The sequence below is a fragment of the Clinocottus analis genome, unplaced genomic scaffold, assembly GCF_023055335.1.
Source record: "Clinocottus analis isolate CAN_PGR_092001 unplaced genomic scaffold, fCliAna1.0.p SCAF_10, whole genome shotgun sequence".
NCBI classification, from domain to species: Eukaryota; Metazoa; Chordata; class Actinopteri; order Perciformes; family Cottidae; genus Clinocottus; species Clinocottus analis.
In genome coordinates this window covers 18,624,014-18,636,847 of record NW_027175821.1, presented here as the reverse complement: position 1 = coordinate 18,636,847, position 12,834 = coordinate 18,624,014, and the positions used below count along the sequence as shown (strand labels likewise).

Sequence of the window (12,834 nt, the reverse complement as noted above, 5' to 3'; positions counted from 1 at the left end):
CCAGTGATGTGCCGTTACCAGCATACCAGTCATTCCAGCTTCATTAAGTTGCTTTTTTTTTGCTAATGCTAACCCTAAATCAACATGTGAAACTGTGGGTAATGAATATCTGCAGCCCTGATTCACCCAAGGTCTCTCAAAATTGCTCACCAAGATGTTTAGCACATGTGCTACTGGAATCCCCCTCCCTTTTGGATGTATGCTTACTCAATCTATGACCTCTGAATTTATGACTCAATGTATACGTTTTCCAAGTATAAACCCACAATTTCTAGATCTTAAGCGTGAAATCTACCCCTCGTGCTGAACAGATACAAGTGGATGCAGCTGCGGGTCTCAGTGGAAACAAATGTCCCGTTTTGCAGTGGTGAAAAACCTCCATTTCTATCAATAGACTTTGTTTTTATGTGCTCTAAAAGATTGACAGATCAAGGTCCAAAAGAGGCCTTGAGGTATCCGCACTTCCATCAATGAGTGGTTCAATTATGACTCTGTAGCTCATCAATTGGAAACACGAGAGGCTCTACCATCCAAGTCTATCCATCCTTAAGGAGCAACACGTGTCTTCACAGGGCGATCCGCTCTCCTGCACATGTGGGAAGACTGAAACTTGAGTGTTTATCATGGGTCAGTGCCATACTGTACCAAAGCTTTACAGAGACATATTTACATCAATAACCATCAACATGCAGTAATACTACAAGACATGTAAAAGCTATGAGGTCAAGTTTCACATGCGTTACAGTCACTGAGAAGCAGTAACAGAAATATAAATGAAGAGCGAGAGTGATTCCATCCACGTTTCTTATAGTATTCAAATTAAATACATTATGACACTTTTCTGTGATAGTATTCATGTTTTTTTTTTTCCAATTTCAGAGATTTTTCTAGGCAGAATGAGCAGCACAAGTCTAGAAGGAGTTATGAATACTGACCACATGAAAAAGTGTCCTGACTAATTCAACAGTAGGGTTCGGCGCTGATGGCCATCCGATTCCCGGATTTGTTAACGTACGATGATAACAAAGGTCTTAGCGTAGCTTTGAGTTTGTTATTGGTAAAGAACAATTTCACAAACATGTAGGAAGCCACTTTCTCATGTAAAGACATTGATGACTGTCACTTTCATCAGTTAAAATGACAAACATCACCAGCAGCAGAGTATAGCAGCCGTAGATAATTAGTGTTAATTCTGCTACGATTAAGATGGAGCCTTCGGCCACCGTCTGGTTGAAGGCGTCGTAGAGAGCACATTACCAGAGTATCTACTTCTCTTTAGAGAGGTATTTTGAGCTAAATGTTCAAACTAAAAACTTAGAATAGCATATATAAAAATAAAGAGTAAACATAGGTAAGCATCATCTCATGTCATTTTCTGATTGTAGCTAAAGGTTATGAATATACAATTGCAACTAAAAACTGCAGAGATCTTCATCTCAGCAGACAAAATCATAGAAATCTTTGGGTTTCATTTACTTATAACTTATTAATCACTTTGGAAATGTTAAAAGCTCAAACTAATTACATACAATATGGCATGAAAAAGATTCAGTTGACACCGAATTAAATAAAATGCCCAACGTTTGTCAGACGTATCATTTTGGTCGCACAGAAGACAACAAGACAATGCAACTTAAACAAAGGCCAACAGACAACGTGTTGAATCCACTTTAACCTTGAAGCAAGTCGTATGCGTGTGCGTGTTCAACCTTTCCGTCAACATATAGCGAGTAGATTTGGTATGTGGGCATGAAGGCACATGATGTGAGACCAGTAGCGTCAACACATTTTAAAAGACAGGATAACTAGTATTCAAGAAAACCTCTGTGATGGGCAATTTCTTTAAGGGGAGAAAAAAACAAACTGATCTCAATTAAATCACTTTTTTAATTATTTCAATCACCCTGTGACTAGCAACAGGTGTACTGCAGGAGTAGAAAGAGGACAGGTGTTGCTACAGCAGCACCAGAGGACACAGCGTGTCTCATCATTTATCAACACTGGCCCAAACAAAAGAGCATCTGAGATGTTGCATCTCTTTCAGATTGAATTAAATTACATTCTCCTAATTACTGTCCGGGTGAAGTCAGTTTACAGAGCTGAACAGTGAAAGGACTTTGTCTAAAAAAAAATGTTTAAAAGCTCAGGGCAGTGGAAACCCTGGCTGAGACTTTGTGAGCAAGTAAATAAATAGATGCTCTTGTTCTGGGTGCACTCAAAGCTCCTGTGATGGTGACAACTGCATTCTTGTCGTGTTATCACTCCAGCTTGGCCCTTCTGGGTTTGATCCAAACACTGGTAGTATGTGAGCCTCAATAGCAGCCAGGGCTCTGAGGTTTGTTGACGAGTCCCTTTGTATTCATGTGTGACGATGTGAGTACCCATAGCTATTTCACATAATGAGACCTTTTTTTTTTTGTATACAACGACCCGTTGTGACCTCCAGGATAATCACAGCCTCATGAAACTTTACAACCACAAACTAAAGACCTTGGGCATTCAGAGGATGGATTTTCTTTCTGACAATAAGGAGGTTTTCCAGAACACTCCAACCAACACAAAAATACATTTCTTGCAGAAATCTCCAAATGTCAAAAGGGTTTGATACCAAATTACATGATGGGGTTTTTCTCCGGTGTCCTCAAGATCTTAACTCTGTATTTCGGACAGATTACGGTTAACAATTTTGTAAATTTTTCCAGAATAATACGACGGATGTAAAGGTAAAATTAGTTCCTGTTATCAAAACCTTTGAGGATGTTGCTGTGTTTTAAACAGTAGATATTCATGTTGGAGTATTCCTTTTTATTTCTGAAAAGCAAACTTAAAATCTGCAAGGTTTTTAGAGAGTTAGTTTCTTTTCAAGTGCACAGTCAGACAGGACACGATGTTCTCCCACATGCACTTCAGAGATGAAACAAACATTAGGCTTTGTGACGACTTCTCTAATCTTTTATTGGCTGTCATTAAAATATAAAAAAGGGTCAAATTCAAATAAACTGGAGCAAGGAACAGCTGTCAATGACAATACATGGTAGAGTTGGCATTTTAAAGTAATATTTTACTTCAGCACAAAGCATAAAACAAATTGGCAACTGTATGCAGGTCATGAGTTTCTGAACAATTGGTTTAATTGTTATGCTTCCATTTACGATGCATTAAATTACAAATGCCAACATGTGCCTCGATGTCATGTAACATGTATCTCAACAAAACTTAAAATTATCTCTCTCTCCCCCCCCCCCTCCCTCTCTCTCATATTAGGTTGGACCGCCTTTAGCTTTGATTACAGCATTCGCTGTGACATTGTTTCCATGAGCTTCTGCAATGTCACAAGATTTATTTCCATCCAGTGTTGCATTAGTTTCTCACTAAGATCTTGTATTGATGATGGTGGAGTCTGACCGCTGCAAAGCTTCTCCAGCACATCCCAAAGACTCTAAATGGGGTTCAGGTCTGGACTTCATGTGTGAACATGATGCCTCATGCTCCCTGAACCACTCTGTCACAATCTGAGCCCGATGAATCCTGTATTGTCGTCTTGGAAGATGCCCGTGTCATCATTTACTGTTTTATCCACTAGCGTAGTTTTCTGTGTGTTTACCCAGATTAACTGAATACTAAAAGGTGGTACAACTACCTGAAAACACTTTAATTACCTTACGTTTTAGGAAAACACTGCTATACATACCTTCAAGATATTTCAACTGGGGAATTTTGTACACTTTATGAGACAAGTCAAATATGAACTTTATCATGTGAAAGTGTGTCCTTTGTTGTGTATTCTTTGTGTTTAAATCCTAAAGCTAGAAGATCAGTCAAGTGTCAGATCAAAAACTACAAAAAGCCATCACACAAACACAACTCTTTGTATCACTGCATCCGGATGATTCATCTCTCTCTCTAATGCCATCATTCATTAAACACTTCAACACAATTATCAAACAACTGTAGTCCAGGACAACAGGCTCAAACACTCATTGTGTAGATGTCAGTGGCAGAGCTGGAAGTCCTCACTGAAAGGTGTCAAACACACTGAGACTACGAGGTTGCACACGGCTGAGGCTTCTATTCATTCACGGGCATCAACAGAAAACCTACGCTCGAGGAGAAATACATATAAAATACAAAATTCCTGCAGCATGCAATATATTTCTGAGAGAAAATCTTTTATTTTTGCTGAGATGAATACAATTATTTTATATTACAAATATAGTTTTGTTTCAATGCGTTGCAAAGAGGAGTTGTTGTGGGCGGTATGTTTCACAAGTAAATAAATAAATATAAATATTAGCATATCTAAATCAGTACCAACATTTATATTTCAATTTTAAACATTTATATGACAGCTACCACTGGGTTCAGTGTCTCAATGTTCAAACTATAAAGTTTACAGATGTCATTCCCCTCAAAAGACACAGATCTGATGTGTAAACAGAAAAGTATTTTAACATCAAATCAGACCAGGTATGCGTGCCGTCTTTGGGCCACTTTTATCAAATAAATATGTACTTCGTCAGTGTTTGCATGAGGACAAATAAATCAAATATCTCTATTTTTAATTGTAAAGCACTTAAGGTGCTAAATAATGAAGGTTATTATTACCATCTTCCTTTTATTTTTTCACTTTTTTTTGACACTGCAGAAGCGACGCAAGTACAATGAGTAGCTTCTTAAGAAATGAATGTCGAAACTTATTACAACAAACGGTGTATTATTCATAATATCCCCAGAAAAAAACAGCAACTTCTGTACTGAAACCAAACTGTAACAATGGCCAAAGCGTGGTGTAAAAACATTGCACTGAGATCACTCACTTGAAATAGCATACATTTCAAATACTGGGCGTTGTTCTGTGAAAACAGCAGTTTTTATTACAGCAGCACTCCAAGTACAATAAACCTCATTTCTCTATACACTGTGTCAGAGCACCACAATAAACACAAACAAGAAGAACAATACTGAATTACTTCCCTTCCACAATGCATATAGTTTGAGGTGTGGCTAAAACAACACGTTGGCTATTTGACCTTTAATGAGAAAGGGCATTGATTCCAACCACAAGATCACACCTCCACAACAATACGAACTCGTGTAATTGGTGAATGTGAAGTGTGGGAGTAGTTTGTTTCTTACCATCGCTGCTGCCGCGGGGGACCAGGACGTCCGGCGACGGGGTCTGTCGTGAGCGTGAGCCGAAGGAGTCCAGACTGTCGAAGGAGTCCTCGCGGCCGTGGCGTGGCGGGGAGAGAGAGTCGCTGCGCTCAGAGTCCCAGCAGTCGATGTAGCCGCTGTCCCGGATGCTGCGTTTAGGGCTCTCTGCCTCCTCCGCCTCCTGAAGATTTAGAAAAGACATGCCCGCTTTAACTGCCGTAAATATTATTTATGTTGTTATTTAATAGGCTTGTCTATAGATTGTTATTTCTACAACTTCTTCTTGAATATTGATTCTGTTATTTACATTTGATAGGAACCATCTTTACATTGTGTGTTGTGTTGGGACGCTTTTAGTTGCGACAAACTCCTGAAGACATGAGCAGCGGTAGAAGTTTGAATGATAAAAATGAATGCTTGCCAAACTCCTCCCCCCCCTGTTTTCCTGGAGTTTCAACTTTCCCTGATAATGCTCATTCACTATATTTATTTAGCTCAGTGTCACTACCTTTTGTCATTCTGCTTTTTAAAATCAACGAGGCAACTTATTCCAAATATTTGCCAGTTGTGTCAAAACAGGGATTTAATGCGAGTAGCAGCCACAAATACACAGACACAGGGAGAGATTATCTCTTTAGGAAAGAGCAGGATAGCTTGTTGACTGGAGCGGAGTAATGCTCTTCTAGCTTTTACTCGCACAACAATTGCCATAATGTGGCGCATCCAGTGGTAACCGGGCGTAAGAGAGGGCTGAAGCTGGACAAATAAATCAAAATCCATCTGGCGAGATACTTACTATCTGTGGTAAATCAGGTGGTATATTATATTTTCATAATTTGAGTGGACAGATCCTTCAACTGATGCATTTACGCTGAGCTCTAACAATAAGTGAGCAGATGAAAATACAGCTGGTTCACACATTCACCTGCTTTTTGCATTTTTCCCAAAAAGTTCCAGTTTCCATTTCACCAGCATCACAAGTGAACTGTTAACTGGCACTTTCATTTTTTTAATAGACGCAACTGACGTGCTTTCCTTGATTTTCAAAACCCATTTTATTATCAGTCTCTTTTTTTGTTTCATAGAAACGTGGCTTTGTTTTGGTCAGAGGCAACGTGTGAACATCTGGGAAAGTTATTCTGCAGAGTTGGCGGAGATTTCTCAGTTTAATAGAACAGAAAAGAGACGTCACAGAGTGGAATAAATCTCATGGAGGTGACATCATGGTTACGAGTGGTTGTTTTCGTGTCTCTGTGTGTATGTATGTGTGTAAGAGGTAGAAACAGAAGATTGACACAGGTCAGGCCTGGACATTGTGTGGGTGGGTGTTAGGGGTTTTGTATACGGTTTCTTACAAGTTTTTGTATATTTAACACAGATGCATTCATTCAGTGCATTCTGAAATGAGTGGTCCAGTATAATGTGTGTTTTTTAGTACAATTGGTTGCTGCAGGGATGTCTGCAAACAGGAAAAGGACAGCCTCTCTCTACTCGTTATACCAGCTGTGGTTGCGAGGAGAGTTCTAATACAACAGCAACGACTGACTAAAATGTCCCTGTGCTTTAGATTTACATCCTTATAACATTTCTAGGCCTGGACATTACTAAACAGGACCAACAGACAAACCTTTCGCATCTGTGACAGCAGGCCCTCAAACTCTTTCAGGTCCAGCGTGGGACCGTTGTAGGAGGCACAGCCGTTGGCAGCACGACCCAACCAGTAGATGGTGATTAAAACCTAAAAAGGAAAGAAACAAATATACAATCAGACATCATGATGAGAGGAGACTTTGTTAGTGAACGTACAGTTCTAGATGACGTACATGTAGCAATGCAGGCCAACGTACGAAACCTTGAAGGAAAGTAAAGAGTGCACGAAGCAAACACTAGAAATCATTCTCCACTTGGTTCATTTCTGATTTCTCCCTACAAAAAGCAATACACATTTGCTTTCTGGTTATTGCAATCCAGCCTCCTCCAAAGAAGTTGCATGTCAGCCATCACCTCCTGTACAAACACGACAAGACTGAGCCATTGTTCTGACCCTGAAACCAGTCACGGGCACTTTTCCAGCTGAAACACAGCATACCTTCAGGAGTCTCTGTGATTTATATTTGCCTGTTAGCTAGCTTAGCCTTGAGTGCCTAAATTACTAGGTCAGTCTCATCTCTAACTAGTGAAATTAGTAGCTGAAAGAGGACGCACACCTGCTTCTTGCTTGCAACTCAACGTCCTGAAGCTTTGCTGATTGGGACTGTGGGAGTGAAGCTGACAGCATTCAGAGTAACTCCCTACAGAGTCCGCTTGACGCCTAAAACGCAGAATGTACAGATTGGCCGGAGCCACAGGGAGATCACACGGAGCTGCACCTTTCGCACTGTTGGCCAAGTCGTCCGAGCTATATTTACTGTGTCCATGTCAACCGGCACTCTGCAGGGACTGCTTTGATAAGGAAGCTCAGCGTGGCTTAATGTGTTTATTTCAGTCATACTGTCAGTGTAAACACCCTCTGCCGCCGTTCAAACACACTTGGAGGAAGAATAATGGAAGTGGCCTGCTGTTTAAAAGAAGCACACAGTTTTTCATGGATGTTATTGATTCCTGAGTGGAAATTTATCTTTTTTAGCCTCAAGTAGAGAATCAACTAAGATAGAAATCTCCAGCAGGGAGGGATTTAATGTTTAGATCAAGGACACTTTAAAATAGTGGACACCAGATCATCGGGGATAACCACAACCTTTTTTAAACAGAGATCACACTACAGCTAGAAGTTTTGAAGTTATGGCAATTGTCTTTATGTATATTAGACGAACAGGATATTTCATCTTGCTTCTTCAAAGAGCGCCACTAATCTACAAGTACTGGTGCTAAAGCCGGACTGCAACCGCTGTGGTTATGCTTCATTATCTGCACACTTTAGCACCCCGAGCAGCAGAGTTTATTGCTTCTGTGTCACCAGTACGATGCAAATATCCGTGCCAGCTCCCATTGGAAGTGGGTCAACACCAAATGTGTTTCGGTTGCTTACTAGTATGCTATAAATCCATATTGATCCCAACTGCACAAACTGAATGAGAGAAAATTCCACAACTGTGCCCTGCATGATTCAGACACACTGCACTAAACCTACAACAGGCAACTACACAAAAACGTGGAAGCGAGTGCCAGGCCACAGTAGTATAAAGAAAACATGTCAGTGGAGTGTTGACTGTCAGAAATGTAAACAATGGGCCCGACAGTGAAGTAGTGCACAGCGTCACACTCGCTTGGCCTCTTCAGTTTCAGCAGCTGTCTGATCTGGCAGCTGCTGAAAGACCTGTCAAAGAGGTTCCATCGGAAAAAAACAACAATCACCTCTTTGTTTAGTGTGCAAACACAATGAAGTGATGCATACATACACAAGGGAATGAAGGAAGCCCCAAACATGCACCGACAATCCAAACACATGTTGTGCACACAAGCGCTTGCATGCACAGTGCAGACGTCTGCAGACCTGCAGTGGCACATACAGATACAGAAAACTTCACACGCATGCACAATCAACCCTTTTTGTTCACAACTGCACTGCTAATTGATCATCTCAAGCAATATTCCACTCATCCATGCAATACCCACTTTTTTTTTTAAATCAACATCCAATCTACCTAACAAAACCTTTATCAGCAAATTCTTCTTGGTGCAGTCCCTTCACCTCTCAATATGTGATGTGCTGCAGAGACAGCTGCTATCTAATCCTAGGCCTCAATTTGGCAGATCCTTAGCATATCCCGGCGTAGCAGGTCCCGGCTAAAGCCTTTAGCTGCTGGGAGTTTTGTGCTGCAAAATGCTGGCTAACGTGGCTGAGAGTCCCCGTGTGTAGTCTGCTAAATGAGCTAGAAGGCTCTCTGCAGCTCGGCACAATTGTACCGTGCAGAGCAGCATCCCAGGGATAGAGAGACGGGGAGGGAGGGAGGCAAGGAGAGAGAGAGGGAGAGAGGGAGAGAGAGAAAGGCGCCCTGGTCTGACTGCAGAGTGGGCAGGGCTAGCATTATTTGTTCTACTTCTTAAAGCAGCATTAAAAGGAAAAAAAGAAGAGGGGGCAGAGGTACATTCAAACAAAAATAGACAGTGTTGAAGTGTAAAAATGAATAATTAGACAGTGAGGCGGAACAACAACGACACAGAGTTAAAAGATGCAGATTGAGAAAAACTAAACGAGAGAGAAGATGAAGAAGAACAGAAAATCTGTATAATGTCAATGTATAAATGTAACAAATAATAGAAAAAGAAGAAAACTTTCGAAGAGGACCGACAAACAGTTCAGTCGGTGAGTATGTGGAACTGGCCAAGCAAAATGAGCTGCAGTAAGTAGAGTACAAACAAACTGGTAAAATAGATAGAGACGAAAGAGAACACACAAGTAGAGTAGGAAGATCAAATGGAGTTAGAAAGATAGAACACGCGGGGAAAAAGGAGGTAGAGAACATAGAATTGAAAGGTTTGGTGGAAACTAGGGATGGGAATCACCAGAGGTCCCACAATGCGATATCATCCTGACACTGAAGACCTGATGTGATAATATCACGATACTGCGATACAATACGTTGAGTATTGTGATACGTTGAGTATTGCGATATAGGACTCTTTTTCAACCGCAAATTGTCCGCAAAGGAAAACTGAAAATATAATGACAGTCTGTTCATCTCACTTCAATCATTTGTATCACAGAAAATGGGAGAAATTGACCAACAGTTTCATAAATGTTGCACCAAAACAAACTGAACTGTTTGCATTACAGTCTGCATTCAAGCTCGACACGCCAGAGACGGGGCGGGGCTTATCGCTGTGGTTTATCTCTGTGCAAAGAGTTTTCATTTCTGCCATCCACCATGAAAATAATCACTATTTCTGCTTTATACTTGTTGTGGAAATTCCAAAGATGTCGGAGCACCAAACGCCGTCGTGTCTGGGTTCATAATATTATCCGTAGGAATTTCACCGGCTTCTTCAGGAAATTCGTCATGATGACGGTGTTACGGATTAACAGGCGGCCATGTTAACTGCCGACTTTCGGCCAAAAGTCACCAGTTAACACAGCAGCCTGTTCCAGCTGTACGTAGCGGCGCTACGAGTGAAATGAAGTCCAGACGTTTGATTTGCACGTGAACGGCGCATTTATAATTTTTTCCTCCGATGCCTCCCATAATTGATTACATAAAAGATCGATACTTGGCTTCCTTGTATCGATACAATATTGCCACGCAAACTATCGCGATACTATGCCGTATTGATTTGTCTCCAGCCCTATACAGACAGAAAGATAAGTTAGAACTGGAGTGAAGCGCGCTGGTAGAGCTGAACCCGGCATGAAGAGAGCACAACCACAGCACAAACAGAAACACTGAACAATAACAACAGTTTGTCAAAACATACATTTAGCACACAAATTATCCCACTGTAATCCAGAAGTATCACTTACATTCTTGAGCTTTCGGCTGCAGTCACTGCCCCTGAGAGAAAGAAAGAGAAAGTGAGTGAGACATTGACTTCTGGCAGTTTTGAATGGAATATCTTACATAGAAATAACAGCACGAAACCAACCACACTCCCACAGATCCATGCAAAACAACTTTACAAAATAAACTTTTTGAATAAACAGGAGCGAATAGAGGAATCTGATGCGAGTGTAGCCCACGCAGGGAGAACTAGCAGACTCTACATTTGCCTTTCAGGGTCTACTTTGCCATTTGGTGATGCATGTACTCAATATTTCTAGCAGTTGTGTTCACCGGCTGCAGTTTGACTTCAGCTATCCAAAATATAAACTTTGTGTGCCACCCTGGACATTTTAAGGGCTAACTTTGATTACGTGTTTAAGTGTTATTGTATTATATTGTTAGTATCCACCCCCCCAACGATAGCATTATTTTCTGATTATTAAAATTTAAAATGCTTTATACTTGTGGACTCTGCTGTCACCTGTAGTGGTTGCAGGACGATGCTCGTTATCACCAACAGGTGGCAGTAGCGGGTTTTGGTCTAACTGGCACTGTAACTATCGTCTTAAACGAAGAAGTGTCAGCCAAAGAGAAAGACGTCAACATACATAATAGATACTTATTTGAGACTCTCTTTGTTGTGTTCTCTAATCCATCACCTGAACTTTTCAAAAAAAAAGGGGAAAAAGCGACAATTAAAATTTAATCTACTATCAACCAAGAAAGCAGAGCAACTCCTGCTGTACTCTCGTGGACGGTCATACAAGTATGGAGACAAAAACAGTCGGTTGCTGGCTCATTAACTCAAACGGGAAGCGGCCTCACGACTGATCCCTAAAGCTAAAGACAATTATGGAAACTTGAAAACTAGCCCGCAATGATTAAACAACGTTTTACAGGCGTAAAAGTGGCATCTTCTCCTTCAATCTTCTCCTCCTGCCTCTCTTTATACAGCCAACTTTAACTCTTTGGTTCAATACGTAAAAAATGACCTTGTTAGATGGTAGCGGTGGAAATCACCAGAGTTCCCACGATACAATATCGTCACGATACTTAAGTCACAACACGATATTATCGCGATACATTGAGTATAGCGATATAATGCGATTTAATAATTTTTTTTCAACCCCAAATTGTCCCCAAAGGAAAACTTTAACAAAAATAAATTGATTATATTATTCTAGGACCAAACGTTTAGAATTGATGAGATAAAAGATTGACACTTGTGCTCCCGTGTATCGATACAATATCGCCCGCAAAATATCGCGACACTATGCCTTATCGATTTTTTCCTCACCCCTATTAGATGGAGCAACCTGCTCCTATCTGGCAGGGTGCAGTCTATAAAAATTAATGTATTCTCAAAATGTCTGTACTGGTTTAGATATTTACCAAAAATCTTGGCAAACTTTTTTTCAAACTATTGAAAAAAATATTCTAAACTCTAAAAAAATAGTTCGATGTCACAAAGTAACAAAGCGAAATAAAGTGTGAATACACACACAAGCTGATCATCTTCTGATCAATAGTTCTGAATAAGACGGTTGAAGGCAAGAGCTCCTAATGTAGAGACCTCATCACCCTCATCATATGTAGCATTAGAGGGGATCCAAGTAAACGACCAAACAAATCTTGGAAACCAGATAATCCAGTATGGATACAAAAGAGTTTTTATGGATGTATCACATTGTATAGGACATGTTGCCTGATTGCTTAATTTAAAAATGTATTCACAGAACTGCAGAACTATAAAGTTTAGGTTTCGTTACATGTTAGCAAAATACTACTCTAAGACAAAAGCCATGCCGTAGCCTGGATCATGACAGTATTTGGAAATAAAGATAATTTAGTTTTAGTTCTTAACTAGTTTCAACAGTCACAAAGCCCAACCCACAAAACACATACGTAAGAGACTTCCAAACTGCAGCTGTGTGGGCTTTCCACGACGGAGAGGGGTGAATTAGAAGGAAAGGAGCAAAGTGAAAGTAGCTGGAGGTAATGATCAGTTAACCCTCCTCCTCTTTCTGTCAGCTGACTAAATAAACACGGAGACAGGGTGCTTTTCTCTGCCGTCTCTTTGCAGAAGAAAAGCTGGTCGACAGATTCCACGAGGTATTACATCATATTTAGGGTCATATTTGTTTCATACTCTCACACCAACAAATAATGCGTCACAAAAAATAAGGACAGCTTAGGGGAAAGT

The 12,834-nt window shown here is 40.5% G+C and overlaps 1 protein-coding gene across 5 annotated transcripts in view; it reads right to left on the bottom strand.

Moving 5' to 3' along the window:
• Positions 1-12,834, bottom strand: part of LOC137796253 (LIM and calponin homology domains-containing protein 1-like) — a 77,844-nt gene that overhangs the window by 20,714 nt on the left and 44,296 nt on the right. For 4 of the 5 annotated variants that reach the window (XM_068594078.1, XM_068594105.1, XM_068594097.1 and 1 more), the window contains 3 exons: positions 10,613-10,643; positions 6,782-6,892; positions 5,137-5,335 (listed from right to left, as the gene is read on the bottom strand). In XM_068594078.1, the coding sequence (XP_068450179.1) occupies positions 5,137-5,335; positions 6,782-6,892; positions 10,613-10,643 (341 nt within the window). Of the gene's footprint in view, positions 1-5,136; positions 5,336-6,781; positions 6,893-8,845; positions 8,991-10,612; positions 10,644-12,834 lie in introns of those variants that run through there. The other variant, XM_068594113.1, reaches the window with a different exon arrangement.